The sequence below is a fragment of the Cryptotermes secundus genome, unplaced genomic scaffold, assembly GCF_002891405.2.
Source record: "Cryptotermes secundus unplaced genomic scaffold, Csec_1.0 scaffold586, whole genome shotgun sequence".
Taxonomy (NCBI): domain Eukaryota; kingdom Metazoa; phylum Arthropoda; class Insecta; order Blattodea; family Kalotermitidae; genus Cryptotermes; species Cryptotermes secundus.
In genome coordinates this window covers 104,539-121,697 of record NW_019725009.1, presented here as the reverse complement: position 1 = coordinate 121,697, position 17,159 = coordinate 104,539, and the positions used below count along the sequence as shown (strand labels likewise).

The following is a 17,159-nucleotide window of genomic DNA, read 5'->3' as shown; positions in this document are numbered from 1 at the left end:
TAAGTAAGTAAGTAAGTAAGTAAGTAAGTAAGTGATGTGACACTTTGGCAGTCTGGTAGATGTTTACCAGTGTTCCAGGCCAATGTGCTGTCTCCATCTTCAGAGTATATTCACAGTGTACATCTCAGAAGACAGCATTCTTCAAAGTCACTGCTGTGAGACCCTCAAATCTAACATAGTCAATTAGGTCTGGATAGTGTAGTGGTCCGAATAAGTCTCATCTTTCCATCTCTATTGAATTGTTAAGGTTATGGGGTTTCTGAGATGTTTGATAGGCAGGTACCAACTTTTTGGAGGCATCTCCTCCAGCTTCAGGATAGAATATTTTACGTCATCATGCAGCAGTTCTTTGAGAGAATGCAGTTCATAGTGGATTGCAATGGTATTCGACCAAAAATATTCTGAAAGAAGGATATATTTATAGGAATATTACCCCATACCCCCTGTGGAAGCTCATTTTGAAGAACCAAAGTGTCTCTGGACACTGCAACTGCTGTGATATGCAGCACTGTTACCATGCTGGTGGAATTATTATGTACTCTTAGGCAGCGTGTACATGAGCACACAAAATGTATCCATTGTAACCAACGTACTTTGCTGAGGACACCAGACAGTTGCAGAATGCGGTGCATAGTTGTTTGTCTGCAATGGAGCCAGAAGAAAGCGTAGCATTCGCCTCTCTTGTTTATTCCTACAATGGACGTTACAAAGCTCGTTACAACGGACGCATTTTGTGCGCTTGTGTAGACGCTGCCTTAATGCAAATGATTCAAGGCTTTTGTACATTACAGTATGTAAGAAATGGTGACTAGTGTTAGAAAATATTTTACAATTGGCGATGATCAGGTTCTGCTAGGCATGTCATGATTCTGTTTTCCTTATGCTTAGAAGCTGGTTTCAGTTGTGTTTATTGTTATTCCATATCTCATGACATAATACATATGCATCATTTTTCACTATGAGAATGATAAAAGAACAGATTCCCACATATAGCATACATTCTGTTTAGATGCAGAAAAATAGATCTCAACAAAAATGTCACCAAGGTGAGAAAGAAAATTGTAGCAGGTATAGAATTTGAACATAAGAACAAGATAGAAGCCATATTTTGTGTGATTCAGTAAGAATTTTTCTGTTGTGTCCTACATATTATATGATCTGTGGCTTGACCTTATATTCATGCAAATATGACAGATGAGATGCTGTTCTGTGCCAAAGAAACATAATGAGTCTAAGAGTCAGACTGAGATTAAAGAATTTATGGATTTAGTGAGCCATTGCTTCACCTTGATGTTTTGTACAGCATTTCATGAAGAGATATTTTGGAATGTAATGAACTTCAGTAAACTGATAAAGGGTTTAAGTGGAAAATGTGAGCCAGTCTTTATTTTTTTTAAACACTGATGTTACATTCTCCCTTAGATTACAATTTTAAACAAATGTCTCACCAAATGTTTATCATTTATGAATTTGGTGATATGCTGTGTGGAATAATTTTTTTAAAATAAGCTTTTCTTTCATCAGTCTGGTCTATGGATTGTTTATGTTTGAACAGTGACTCTACGGGTGACTGATTCTTCAAATTTCATTGTATAATCTATGTCACTGCCCACCATATGGTGCATCTGTATTCAAACATGCCATCCTCATGATGATGTTAACATTACTACCTCAGTCTGGATGCGGAAACATTTTCTTATCTGCTGGTGCTCATGCTGTTTGGTTCAAGTAACCTTTTTGTGTTTGGACAGCTTTTTAATTAGATATGTCATTTGTTGAAGCCATGGATATGAAAAGAAGACAGCTCCTGTTTGGAAGTTCACTTATATCAAGATATAATGACCAGAATTTTTGGAAAATAATACAACTAGAAAGACATTTCAGCCTGATCAACAGGATAATCTGTAACAGACTTACATTTATAATGGAAGCAGTATAGTCTACAGCTAGAATAAGCCCTTACAAAAGCCCTATATGTTTGTGAGATGTTTGAGAATGAAATATGCTGAGGCTGGTGATGAGGTTGTTTCTGGGATGTCATTGCTGGTAGATTGTGCACAATGAGCTGAAGTTGACAAATATAAACAATTCTTCATTGTAATATAGAAACATAAACTTTTTTCTTCTGTGGGATAGTAAAATACTTTTCATACTAAATTTAATTTCATTCATATATTCCAAATTCTGGATTTAATGTTAGAAGGGAGATTCATACAAAGAAGTTTTCATCTTTACTGCCAAATTGATTATCAAGCTTGATATATATTGTAATTTCACTCTGACTGATGATTTGTTTTCTATATATTGTCACGATTTTTGGTGTGTGACTATAGATGGGGTATGGATTGATGAATGGATTAATTCACCACTTGTATACACCACTAGGAACTACACTTTACAGAGGGCTGACACACACAGACTAGTGTTCCCAGTCTATTTCACTGTCCACTATCCATTTCCTGGCAATGGCTTCTAACATGGGAATTCTTCAGCTTCCCACACACATTTCCTCTTGTCCCAGCCACCCGTGCAGAACTCTTTGTCAACTGACAACTCAACTAACTGGGTCCCATGCTGTGGCCATTTCACACCAACCTCCTAGTCTTCTCTTCACAGGCTGATTTTCAAATGAACTGCAACCGAACTCTCTCTCACTCACCAACCAGCTACTTCATGTCACTTCACTCAACTGAACTGCTGACAACTGACTGCAGCTTGGCTGGTGTCCTCGTTTTATAATCTCGGAGTGGACCCATCAGAATACACTGTCTCCAGCAATCCTTCTAGTGTTGTCATGGGCAGTTGCCTAATGATAAACTGGATATTGTTTCTGCGAGAAATTTACTGATCCATTGCTTAGCGATGGCTGTTTTATGACTGTTCTGTATGTGACTGAATTCTATTTTATGAACTGTTCTTGTGTATGTTTTGATTTAATTGTGACTTGTTCTACATCCTAGGTTTGGCCAAAAGGGTTTATTGAATTTAAAGAATAAATGAAACTAAATGGCTGTTCTTGTCCATTTTGAGGGCTCTGCCCAACAGTGTGTCTGTATGCCACAATATTATTGGTTTCTTATGTTTTAATGTCCTATTTGAGTTTCATGGGTTATGACATTCTGAACAATGGAAATTTTGCAAGTTTATGACTGAGTCCAGACTACCCTTTCACCCTGTCATTCTTTCTTACACCAGCTGTTGAAATGAAATCAATAATAAAGTCTTCATACTGACAAACATAATGTTCACTTTTTTAAAAGTTCACTGTATAGTGCATGTGTATGCCTGGTGTTTGGCAAGATACCACGTGGGAATACTGCAACTGACTAACCCACATTTTAATGATCTTCACTTGCCTTTATGTATATCCTTATTCATCATATTCTATTGCTATTTCTTTTGTATAAGAGTTATCCAGCCTGGTTTTTTTTCCAAGTTTTGGGGTTTCTAAATATTCCCTCAAATTTTAACAAATTTAATGGTTCCCAGAATTCAGAACATGATATTTTTGGGAAAAGAATATGACAGTGATAATGATGGGAAAGCTTACCTGCTAGACACTTTGGATGCAGTAGTTAGTAAGCACATATGCTACTGGGAGAATGTTCTTCACTTCTGTCGGTAGTCATTAGTTCAGTTGTTGGGAGATCTGTTCTCTTTCCCTTCCTCTCAAAGACCATCTCCATGCTCCACCCCTCCTCTCTTCTGTAGTTTAAAAGATTAGCTCCATCTAGGTCCTAAATACTTGCTCAGAAAAATGTTTCATCTTCATGAATAATATTTTTTATAATGAAGTATTTACATAAATCCTCAAATAATCACACAGCAAGCATTTCAGGACCAAATTTTGGAATAAACGTGCATGAATTATTTGATGAAATATAGTACAGGTTTAGTGATGACACCACAAAGGAAAATATTTTATTTTCAGTATTTTCTGGTTCATATCTTGGGCACATATATGTATTCTGTGTTATTTAGTTTTTATAAAAACAGTCTGGAAATACTTGTATAGGCTATAGCACTCAGCTTGGATGTAGAAGCACTAATGTAAAGTAATTAAAATTAATCAATGTACAAATGATTAAATTTGGGTTTCTTTTGGAGTCTTAAAAAAACTGAATTTGTCTCCTTAAGTTCATCTGAACATGGAGCAAACATAACAATATAATGAAAAATATTTTATTATTATGTGGTGTTTTCATATGCACTACTGAAATAATGTCTCAAATTGATGTACTCTGTTTCCTGCCCTCCTCATCCCTTCGCTCATAAACACAAACTTCAAACTCGACACCAGTTGCTTCATCTTTCTGGACACCTCTTGGAACCCTGTTATCACCAATTTTATCATTACTGACTCTAACAAACAAATCTTCATCAAACTCTTCTGGAAAAAATACATCACAAGGATAAACAGCTTGGATCCTAGAAAGGTAGAGCCGATGAAAGTACTGTGAATTTAGAGCTGCCCGATAGACCTCTGCTCCACCTAGCACCCACACTGTGTCAATCAAGCCTTCATATTCTGGATCTGTTGATAGCCTTTTCACTGCATGATCCAATGATGCACATACAATTGTGTTTGGGTATGTCAATGGTTCTGGTGGATTGAACCTGCTTAAAACAATATTTAGGGCACCAGGATGGGGTTTTGACACCACTGCATCCATAGTTTCCCAAGTACGGTGACCGATGATGATGGCATTCTGACAGTTGCTGCTGCTAACATGGGGTTTGGTGGTCATCTCAAGGAAGTAGTGGAATTCTGAAGGAATATTCCATGGTAGTTTCTGATTCCGGCCAATGCCCATGTTTTGGTCAGCTGCTGCGATAAGATTCAGCTTAACAGGGGTCCAATTCTCCATGATTTACTGTGTCTGGTCTGAAAGTACAAGAAACAAATATGGGAATCTCATGCAAATCCTGTAAGTTGTAGTTAAAGCTTCTAAGAAGCTCCTTTCTAAAACAAAATCCTGTCAGGAATGGCGGTGTACAGTCCATGTTTCAGTTCTTTGGTACATATCATGGCAGGGCCACAAAGTCATTGAGGTCCCATTATACAGGAAGATCATGGTCCACTCAAAAGTACCAAGACAGTACCCAGATATTGAAGACCAAACTGGATCCAAAATATATAGTTTTCATATAAGTGTAGTAATTTAAATAATAACATCAGAAAGCCTGTTTGAACCTAACAGGGATGAAACTGGGAAAGGAGAATATAATATAAGGAGCTTTCTGATTTACACTGTTCATTCATTGTTAGAGTAATCAAATCAAGGAGTTTATGATGAGCTGTACAAGTAAGTTGAATGAAGGAGACAAGAAATACACCCTAAATTTTTGAAAGTGGTCTCTTGGAAGGTCAAAAAGCTAACAGAAGAACAATTTTAAAAAGTATATTTTGAGAAAAAAAGAGGTAATGGTAGGAACTCAATGGCAGATATTGAGATATTAGCAAACTAGAACACTTGGTTTTTGTTACTAGAGTGTTTATTGGTTAAGCTACCTTGAAACTACAGTTCCTGACTCAGTCCAATAGTAATGTGATAATGCCACACTGATTTACACTTCTCTTTCACGCCCTTTCATTTCTGTCATTAGATTAGTTAACACCACTGTTATGTGTAAACAGATTAGCAAATGGACACCGCAAAAATAACTGATCTTTGTACAGTAACAGCAAGTATTGGGCAACATCCTATCGTTAACGAGTCATAAACTTTAGTTTCATTATAATGTCCTTCCTTAATATATGTTCATTGTCCTGTTCCTATTTTAACTGTCCAAGATATATTTACTTACAAAAGTATCACAGGATCATAGGCTAATACACTGTGACCTAAGCCAAAGAAATGTTTTCATTTAAATAGACCCTAAATATATTGCAATAGTTACACCATCTTTCTAAAGAAAATGAATACAGCTCTATAAAACAGCAACTGTAAAGAACAAGAATGATATAACAATAATTTTACTGTCATGTTTCTTGCTAATAGTTTACCTGATGAATTATTTCAGTATGTCTCCTGATATATTTCATACAGAATCACTAGGTAAGTAAAGAACTCCTTACAATGCTTCAGTTTTATTCCCAGTAGGGAAGGAGCACAGGGCAACATTCACTACAGACAGCTGATAACACTTATGCTGACATACCAAAACTATAGTGCTTCCTGGAAACATCAGTGTGACAGTGAAAGTGATGCTAATGACAGGTGTGTCAAAACTATTCTAAAAACATTGGTTTCTGAGCTACTTGTGGGAATAACAGCAGCAGTTCTATGATTACTTTTGCTGCTTTCTGAATTTAAAGATATCAAAACCATACTACCTATTAATGATTGAAATTACCTTTTTTTTTTCTTGCAGAGTAAATCGGCAGTTTTTGGAAATAATTTAATAAATATGTCACAGATAAAAGATCAAAAGTATGGTTGTTTTCCTGGATGAAGAGCAGAGACAAGGTGTCTGAAAACAAGTTTATGAGGAATTCTGGGCCTAGGAGAGATAATGAGGGAATGGAGAACTTATGCAATAAGTAGCTTCACAATTTGTGATCTTTACCTAATATACTGAGTCATTAACACAAGTAGATGGGTGTGGCATGCAACATATAAAAGCAAGAAATGCATACAAAATTTGAGAAGGAAAGGTTCAAGGGAAGTGCCACTTGGGAAATAGACATACATGGGAAAAAATACACAGTGAAAATGTGTGTAGGACTAATCTGAATCTAATGACAGGGGTTTGTGAGCATGGTGATGAAACTGTAGGCTTCAAACAAAAAGGGAATTCCTTTCTCACCTAGATAACAAACTATGTAAAGATGCTGAAATATTTACATTCGTATGTGCAAAGCAAATTAAAGATGCTAAACATGTTCTCAGTTTACTTTCTCGAGACTTATAAAACAGAAATCATCAAAGTATTGGAACTGTTATTCACTGAGAAGTCAAGGTCAAACCAATGTGGAATTATGCACCTGCAGAACCCAAAGATCACACTGGCAAATGCTTATGTTCTAATGTCATTAAGTGTCTGTACATTACACTAGAATCCTGTCACCTAGTACAGGAAAACTTGCCACATATCAGCCATACTCCTTCCACATGGACAGGTACATGTGTTGAGAAATATTCTATCCACTGCATTACTCTTCTGTCACAGCCTGTGTCCTTGGGCTTCCATGCATTCTACATGCCCTGCCTATCATTACTTTTTTGATTTGGTCATTTTAATAATACTAGACAAAACGTATGTATGGTATCAGATTCACTAGATCATTGCATGGTTACTGTTACCTCCCACTGTTCATATTCATGTTCATTTATTTCAGATTCAAGCAGATTCGATCTGCGTCTCCAGTAGGTCCAGATTGTCTTCGAAGTTCCCTTTTTTTACATGTTTCTGGCATTAATTATTATAATACAGCAGAGCTTGAAAACTTCAAGCATAACTGTTTGGGTACACTGCATGTGTATAGTACAGAGAGTGTAATGTTGCAAAACATTTTACTTTATAAATTTTCAGCTCTTTATGTTGGACCCAGAGGTGTCTCATACATTACTGTAGTTTTAAAAACAGAATGGGTATTCTTATATAGTTGTAGTACTAGGGCTGGAAGGGAGAAGGTTAAAAACAAAGTTAATTCTCGGCAATTTTATGTGAAAAGTGATGTGTGACTTCAAAAGATAATTTTGTTAAATTACAAGCTGAATAAATGTTTATTTAATTCAGTATTCAAATGTAACCATCATCAAAATGCATGTATGTTACTATAATTCAGGTTAATTTGGACTCCTTGATTTTTACATATCCAAAACAGAGACTGAAGGAACCTTCACAACATCTGAGAGAGCCAACAGCAACATCATCAAATGCGGGGCTTTTAGAGCGGACACAAAAACAGGATGAAGGGCTTGCCTTGCTGCGAGAAAGACTCAGTGGACAGGTATAGGAGCCTTACTAACAATTTACAATAATGTGATGTTGCAAAGAATTTCTGTATAAAAAAACCAATGGTCATATTAAAATGACATATGCTATAACAATTACCAACCTGGTTAGGTTCATAATATAAACTATAAAATGTGATGCATCCATGGTATTTTCATGGTTACCATTCACATTCTTCTAGCTCATAGTAATGGGGCTGTCAAAACAACCAAAGGACCACAGTTTCTTCCTCATGTCCACAAAACTGACTGCAAGTCTTCAATTCCAAATATACTCAGAAAAACACCTCACTTAGCCACAGACAATTCTCTCACCAAAGAACAGCTTTGCAGTTGGTATAATAAGGCTATGGATACACATGGAATACAGTAAACAGAATAGACAGAACATAAATACATCAAGTGGTCTAGAGTAAAGTACATGTTCCAGTCAACACCAGACATGGAGAACATGCAGAGTCGCCTGGAGGCACAAGAGAGGTTCTGGAAGTCAAGACTTAAGCAAATAGAAACTGAGCACAAGAGAGAAATGGACAGACTCGGAATTCAGCTGAATCAGGCCAAAGGTAAGAAATGAACTCTTACAGCTAATAGGAAATCAGAACTCACTGGCTCAATATGACTGAGCTGAGATATGCAAAGTATCTATGCATGTGTCTGTGTGTGTTCATTAGTCTATAAGACTAATACATAACCATTAATGTCTTAGTAAAGGTACATTTTTGAAGTGCTGATATAATTTATCAAGTAATTTCAAGCTTCCAATTATAAATTCAAAACATGTCACATTTTAAGATTCTATAGCCAATTTCTAAGCTTGGTAACAAAAATTTAAGAGAAACTCTTTTCTGTCTTACCAGAAATTCTTAACCAATTCCTTACCAGTGACCCAACTAAACCATAGGCTTGCAGTGATTCAGTCTGGCTGATGCTTACAGACTGGTTTTCCGTTGCATCACCAAGCAAAATATTTGATTTTCAACACTTTCTGCTTCTGACCTTTAGAACAGAGGTTTATCTGTTAAAAATGTATGTACCATAACCACATGGCAAATCTTGCATGGCCTGTTACATCGGGCTTGGCAATGAAAGGACTAACATTTTAGTCACTAATTAAAAATATGCACAGCTTTAATCCTATGACCATACACTCAGTTGAATAACTATCAGTGAATTGAATTGAATTGAATTTATTTACATTCTATAAATCCTAAGCAGGTTAGTACCTTTGGATACAGAACAAGTCAAAATGTTACATACATAAGTACAGGCAATTTTAGCTTAAAAATTAATATAACTTAATTTTACATCATTCTCTATTTACATTGAAGTATTCATCTAAAGAGTAGAAGGAATGAGCATGTAGATAATTCTTTAACTCTGATTTAAACTTTTTAGTATCATTGCCCAAGTTTTTAATACTTTGTGGCAGTGATGCAAGGAAAATCCTATTCTATCTGACATATAAGATATTTTTAAAAGTGCTTTAGTGTTATAAATTATTGTTCAACAAATTCATTTTTGGAAATTCTCTGATATCTTAATGATGTGATTTCAGAATCTCATAACAGCCATTATGCCATGTATGAAAGCAATATTCAAGAATTAATGGCTCATATTGCAAGACAAGATGAGACACTGAGGGCTCAAGAAATAAAAATTCTTCATCTCACTCAGCAACATTCAGCAAAGACACAACAACCAGAAAATGCACAAGTTGTTCTAGAAATGCAACCTCAATCAAGTGAAAATGCCACCACAGTAGATCCAAGCATAACATTCACAGAACTCACTGCTAGAATTGACAGAGCTATTCATGCCAATAAGCGGCCACCAGATGGAGTAAATACAAGGCAATCCACACAGTCACCAGTTAAAGGAGAGACCAAATCTCATACCTCACTGTCCAGGAGACCACTTTCAGTTAAGAATGTTGCATCTCCTGTAGACAGCAGAGGTGGCCCAGAGTCTGTGAAACAAAGTGTAAGGGTCACAAACATCACAACAAACTCAAAACATTCTACTGAGAGCTTAATGGTTGATCCTCAAGATGAATCAAGCTCTGATTCATCACCCCAAACACTGAAAACCAAAACTGGCATGACTTCAATGTATGAACTCACTGACCAGGAAGTGAATACTTCTGACAAAGGCAGGAGTCCTCAGGGATCCAAGGATTCTGGCTTGGATTCACCCAAGAGGTTCTCCACAACACCCATCAAAAAAATTAATGCTTTCCAAGGATTATCTTCAATTAAAACTACACCTGCCATAGGTAGTAGCAAAGACAGAGTAGACCATGTGAATGAGGACACAGGAAGTGAAGATGAAGCAGGAGGAGAAAAAGAAGAGGAGACAATATCAGATGAAACAGAGACAGAAACAGATAGTTGTCCTGCATCTGTTCTTAGGTAAGATATGCTCAATATCTGAATATGAACTCAAATTTCATTACTCTATTTGAGAAATGAATCCACAAGCTTTGGCTTATTAAACTGATATGCTGGTGTGCAACAAACTGACTCTCTCCTGGCTACAATTTCCCACCTTTTCTTGCCACTGAACCACTTTAACCAATGAGGGATAGTCTGTTAGGCCTGCCATGATCTGAACTGGCCAATGCAAAGAGGCTTTTGATATATATATATATATATAAGGGGCAGTCAAATGAAAATGGGTCAGAAGACAAAACATATTAAAGAACATTTCTTACCTCAAAAGTAATCTCCAAAACTGTTAATACATTTATCCCACTGGGAGATAAGACGGTCAATCCCATCCTTGAAAAAGCTTGTGGGCTGTCTACAGAACCACATCTTTACCCACTCACACACGTCTTTGTCCGATGCAAACTGATATCCGCGAATGTCTGCCTTCAGGTCTCCAAAAATGTGAAAATCACATGGGGAGAGATCTAGCCAGTATGGGGGATGTTGAAGCACTTCCAAACCAAATCTCTGTAGCATATTCCTCACAGAGTTGGCAGTGTGGGGGCGTGCATTATCATGAAGGATAATGCCGTTCGATAGCAATCCAGGGCGCTTCGACTTTCAGTTTCTGCAAAGTGTCTTCATAGCGCTGTGCACTGATTGTGGCCTTGTGCTCGAGAAATTTGACAAGCAGAGGGCCCTTGCAGTTGAAGAAGAATGTCATCATCACTTTACTGGAACTTGTGTGTACAGCTTTGGATTTCTTCGGTGGGGGAGCATTCACATGTTTCCACTATTGGCTCTGCCATTTGCTCTCAGGTTCAAAATGGTGGCACCAAGTTTTGTCCCCAGTGGCAATACAGGACAGAAAAGCATACTCTTCCTCATGGTACTGTTGCAAGTGACCCAGTGATGTAGCCATTCTCTGAGTCTTCTGTTCCTCCGTGAGTTGATGTGGAACCCACTGCGTGCAGATTTTGCAGTACAGCAGGTGTTTTGTCACAATGGTGTGTATGGAACCGTGACTTATTCCCATCAAAAGACTAATTTCTTCCACAGTGATCTGTTGGTTTGCCCAGATATGACCATCCAACGCAGCAATAACATCAGAAGTGATGACACGATGAGCCTGTCCTGGGCGAGCATCATCTTGCAGTGACACACATCCCTCTCGGAATCTCTTATGCCACACCAGCACACGTGAACGTGACATGTCGTGTTTGCTGTAAACAACAGTCATGCAACGATGAATTTCTCATCCTCCTACTCCTTCAGCAGTAAAAAAGTGCACTTCACTACGCTGTTTTTCTTTACCTGTCTCCATTACTAATGTTGGACAACCACATGTAGCGCTAACTTTACTTCCAGCACAATAAACAAATGGCTAGTGTGCAAGGGCACGTTGTCACTGTGGTGTCCCGAGTCCCCACCAGATGTTCATACTGTAAGCAAATTCCAGTGTTACCAACTTGCGCGCCATGCCAGTTATGCGTGGTGACCCATTTTCATTTGACTGCCCCTTATATAAGCAATTAAGTCCAGCCACATGCTGGGTCAGATATGGAGCATCAACTAGTGACTGAAGCTGTAAGAACATGCTGACTTGTTGAGCCCACTGCACACTTCACCAGTGGTGATAGATTAATTTTGAACAATGTCATTAGCAGGAGAAATGCAAAGTACTTTGAGAAAACCCTCTGCTACTGCCATGTAGACTCTAGTTGTCAACTACAAATCCTCCTTATATAAGGCTTTGGCACAGAAGCCTCTTTTATGTTATTCAGTTTTAAAGAAAGAGTCTGAAAAATAGCTTACATAGCTTGAAACAATGGGCCTGAAAGCAAGGTAGGTAATTCATATTAAGCCTTGAACTGGCTGACTTTGACAGAAATATACCTGTTTGTGCTTCTAAATATGTGATTAATGGTTACTCATGCTGAGAATCAAATTCTGGCCTTTTAAGTATACCAGTGAGTGTTTCCTGTCAGTTTCTCACCCATTGCCCACAAGACATGATGCACTTTTATCAGATCTGAGGTCCTTGTAGTGGTGAATATGAAGATTACAGCCTTCTAGGTTGTAATGACTTGTGATTTTGTAGACAGGTAGATGCATTCTGGAGGAACCTGCTGCCTCCATCTTCAAGGTAGATGACCCTGAAGAAGGCAACAGGCTTCTTCAAAACATTAGTACTGTCTACCAAATTAAATTGTGCCACATCCCAGAACACCATAATCATCATGATGTATTCTGTATTATGTCATACAAGCAAAGGCTTAAAAGTAATACAAAGGTATTTTACTGGACCTTAGAGGATTAACTAAGATAACTATTAACTATATCTCAGATGATATAATAACAACTATAAGAATCACTGTCATCATAATCCTTCAGAGTTTGTATGTTATGGGAATTAAAAAAAAAATCCATTGTCCACTTTTGGCTATTATAATATTATGATGGTGTAGGATGAACTTCATAAATTCACATATTTGTATCTTCAGACAATTGTAGTTTGAAAACTTTGTTTATAATATAGAGTTTGAACAGTTTTTATTAAAATATTTTTCCTGTTCATGATATAATTTGCATGAAGATTTGATTAAAAGGAAAATATATCAAAAATAGTGAATGGAATGTGATTGACCTACAGCATGTGAGAGACAAATATAGTGGCAAGAGTATTGATGTGTGTGTAGTTTGAAGAATGCACTGCAGCAGAATCCCCAGATCCTGACAGGGCTGAAGGAAGACTTGCGAGATCTTTGTGCCCGCAGACTGCGAGAACTTGGGGTCAATCCTGAATGGAAAGGGATACCAGCAGCTACTTTCTGCCAGAAGATGGCAACACTAAAGCACCATCAAACTATCACAGCAAAGGTAATGCAAATAAAGAAAACTGGTTCCTCCCAAATGTATCTAACATAAATAATGTAGCAATTTAATAAAACCTGTACATATGTACTTTTGGAATATAAAGTTAGAAGAATGGATAATGTTGTAACAATTGTTAGAGAAAAGGGATATGATGAACAAACGCTAAACACTGTGCCTCATCAGAAATTCCAATCATGGGCACATAACACAGGAAAGGTTTTATCCAGACCTTCTGACTGTGAGTCTGAAAGTATAAATAATGCCACATTTCTGGTTTATATATGTATATATTTAAGGACTTAATGTTGTATCTTTCTCCTACATATATATATATATACATATATGAAATAAATGTGAAGGTAACTGTGTAGGACAGACTTTCAGTTTCTTTATCCCTTTTCTAAAAAATTCATGAAACTGTCTTGAGTCATTACAGATCACCCTTGAGACAAATGACATCTGCACATGATATGTCATAGCCAGAACATATAAATTGGTTCAAACAATTCCACTTGGATTCCAAAGATAAAGTACACAACAAAACTTGACGACTGAATGAAACAATATGAAAAATGGCAAATCATTAAGTTTCTGAAGAGATACTCAGAATTAACTCCAAAAGAAAAGCTTCAAACATTGGTTCTCCTGTATCCTGCTGTGTTTAATACTTTATTTTCTCTTGCAGAGACATAAGGCATTCTTTAAAATCAAGCAGAAAATGATTGATGAGCTAAACAGACGTCTACCAGACAAGAAGACCAACAGTCAGCCAGACAAATCCAAAAGTGGTGGGAAAGAAGAACCAAGCGGCAGCAGTCAGCAACACAAGGCGGCAGCCAAGAAACTTGTTGGTAGAGTGAAGACGAGGGCCCTGAATGTGCTGAAACATTCAAGAGGCAAGACACAGCTGGCACTTTGGGGAGGGGATAAAAGCAACAGTGCAATGTTAGAAATGAAGTGGCATGATATTTATTTCTTTACACCTCTTTCTTCAGACACCTAGATCAAGGCATTACAACACAAATTTTATATATATATAATTAAAAATAATCTGATATATTATATTAATGTGCACATATTTGGTAAGAATTAATGTGTCATGATATTGTGAAGTCCTGTGAATTATTCCTGTCATTACCAAGTATTCTCAAATATGTAACACAGATCATCTGTCTGCTTATTGCATTTCTCCTGCCATTAAGGGTAAAAAATAAAGTTGATGGAGAAACTGTGCTTAATTAAGCACCGTGTGATGAAGATGTACAGAGAACTGGAGGTATTGTGCCACACGTTAACCTTGGCACTAAATGAAGGTGAGACCCAGCCACTTTAATCCCTGGGAAAAGCCCCTCCAGTATCCATGGGCTAGGTGGGTGCCAGAGCCAAACTGGGCACTATGGAGGAGAAGGAAATCTACCCCTGTCAGTGGTCAAACCCCAGTTCCTTGATTGTCTAATCTGTATTCTATTTGTTATACCAATGAGATATCCTGGCTCCATGTCATTTAGTAGACATTTAGTAGTAAAAATGGTGTCATATCAAGTATTTTATTCCTTTAAAAATACTGAAATTACATGTAACATTACACATGGACATATTAAAATAATGAGCAAAATAAGAATAAACATTGATTCCTGAATAAGTGCACTGGAATCACCATTTTATGTTCCACAGGGGACAGATGTGTTTAAAATACAAAGTGAGAAAATGCGTTAATATACTACTGAAATCACTGTGCCTTACTAATAGAAATGAAATCAAAACTAAGTTAAAACTTTTTTATCAAGGATATTAACCATTTGCCGACCAGTGGTCTGATTTAATTGTGAAGGAGTATCTGTTAGGCTTTCCATGGTTCTCCCTGGCTGATGTTTAGGAGATGTCCATGATGTGTATGTACTGACCGTCTTCTAGTGCACACAGTCTCACTTGTCACTTCACTACATGTTTCGGCATCACTGTACCATCCTCAGGTGTGTTACTTATGACGTGTTTATGACATGTTTATGACGTTTAGGAGATGACTTTCTATTATACTGTCACACATTAGTGACTAGACAACAGGTTTGGATTTATTACTGAATTTATTGGATGCTAACTACAGTAATTACAACCCTTATACTGTTCTGCACACTACAAATAACTACACAATCATAGACTTCTCAGTCTCCTGTTTTCACACTCATTGCTTGGCAGGGCTTCAACAGTGGGGATTCTCTTTACTGCTTCTATGCTCCTTGGCTCCTTTCCATGCTGGCTGGCTACTGACTTCAGTCAGCCTGACCCAGGTCCAGGGTTGGGTCACACAAATTGTTGCTGGTCCTTGCCAGCACAGTCAATCTTGGTTCCAAGTCCCACAGGACTCATAACAGTATTTTACTGTCTCAGGACTGTAGGAGTCTTGCAACTGCTGTTGGTCATCTTTATATAACTGGGAATGATCACACAGAAAACACTGCCACCAACAGTTGCTCTATTGTTGTGTACTGGTTACAACAGGAATGGGTTTACCAAGCCACTTCCTAGCAATGGAAGTCTCCACAGTGCTTCTGTGACTTCACTATTCAGCCTTCAGGGATCATGTCACAATATGTACTCCGTGTATTTGTTAGATGACAAACCATGCAAAATATTTTATTTCCAACACTTTCTATGGCTGACCTAACAAACAAAGGTCCCTCTTGTTAGTGTTATTCAGTTTTTATGAAACATCCTGGCATTTCTTACAAAGCCTGTAGAACTAGGCTTAGCAAAAGTCAGTTGGGGATTTCACTGTTTGGTATACTTTTTCTATAGTCTATCACGTATTTTGTTCTATTTCATAAAACAGGAAGGCTATCTGCCCATTCTGCAAGAGGCTTACAAGAGACCAACAGTAAGGATAAAGCTGTTGTTTCTGTCCATCAAAAAGAGAATGCAGTTACAACTGAGAAACTGGTACAGAATACCAGTATTATGAACAAGAGTTTGAGACTGAAAAGATGGACTGAAGAGAGAAAGTCTGTGGGGTCAAGAACATCAGCTGCAGTGAGCAAAGTGAACATTAGGTATGTAATGTGAGGATAGTAAGCTGGACCAGTGTGCCAACATGTGGGGAGCATGAACTGGATGAGATGATCAGTTCTCAGAGATCTGCAAATGTGACCAGTTTCTGAATTGTAAAACACACTGGCATTGTGTATTTTCAGGTTATGAAGGCTGATATTATGACTAACAGATGTATTCATTGCTCCACAAATTTCATGTCAAGTTACAGCAATCGTCATCATTATCTACCATAACCACCACTACCACACTACAATATTTTGCATGGTCATAATGTTACTTACCATTTTCTTACAAAATTACCTTTGCAAATGTTGTGAGCTTCTCAAAGATCTATCAAAGTTTGAAAAAGTACCATGGTGGACAGGTTTCTAGTGACATCATGTTCATACTGAAGTTTATAAACATTGATCATTAGTGTCTACAGTACTGATGTCCATAATTAAATCAGATGGGCTAATACAGCTTCTTCTTTGAAACCCTAATGGACTACATAACCTCAAATAAGGCAGTCTCAACTGACATGGCAAATGTAGTTTCCTGTACAGAAGCTGATTTGTGCTATACTCAAGAACTAACTACTGTGTTCTTAGATCTGCTGAACAGACCACTACACCAAATGTTACAATGGTCACTTCAACACCTTTCAAGAACACTTCAACAGCTACTACTGTCACTTCGTCAAGAAGAAGTATTCTGAAAGGGTAAGAACTATGACAACTACATATATCAGTAAACTCTGCTACAAATTGGTGCTCTGCTATCCTATGTCAAACTTGTACTCTTCTCCAAGTATAATTAGAATGATCAAGTCAAGAAGGATGAGGTGGGCAGGGCGTGTAGCATG

The 17,159-nt window shown here is 37.4% G+C and overlaps 2 protein-coding genes across 3 annotated transcripts in view; one reads left to right on the top strand and one right to left on the bottom strand.

The window, feature by feature from the left end:
- Positions 1–17,159, top strand: part of LOC111863203 — a 39,525-nt gene that overhangs the window by 10,585 nt on the left and 11,781 nt on the right. For both annotated transcript variants that reach the window (XM_023849292.2, XM_023849293.2), the window contains exons 6-12: positions 7,832–7,957; positions 8,392–8,527; positions 9,520–10,372; positions 13,090–13,270; positions 13,953–14,163; positions 16,098–16,314; positions 16,906–17,016. In XM_023849292.2, the coding sequence (XP_023705060.1) occupies positions 7,832–7,957; positions 8,392–8,527; positions 9,520–10,372; positions 13,090–13,270; positions 13,953–14,163; positions 16,098–16,314; positions 16,906–17,016 (1,835 nt within the window). The remainder of the gene's footprint in view (positions 1–7,831; positions 7,958–8,391; positions 8,528–9,519; positions 10,373–13,089; positions 13,271–13,952; positions 14,164–16,097; positions 16,315–16,905; positions 17,017–17,159) is intronic.
- LOC111863202 (DNA polymerase alpha catalytic subunit) overlaps positions 4,806–17,159 on the bottom strand; it is a 103,073-nt gene continuing 90,719 nt past the window's right edge. Inside the window, exon 29 of the mRNA XM_023849291.2 lies at positions 4,806–4,885. The gene's annotated coding sequence lies outside the window, so the exon portion shown is untranslated. The remainder of the gene's footprint in view (positions 4,886–17,159) is intronic.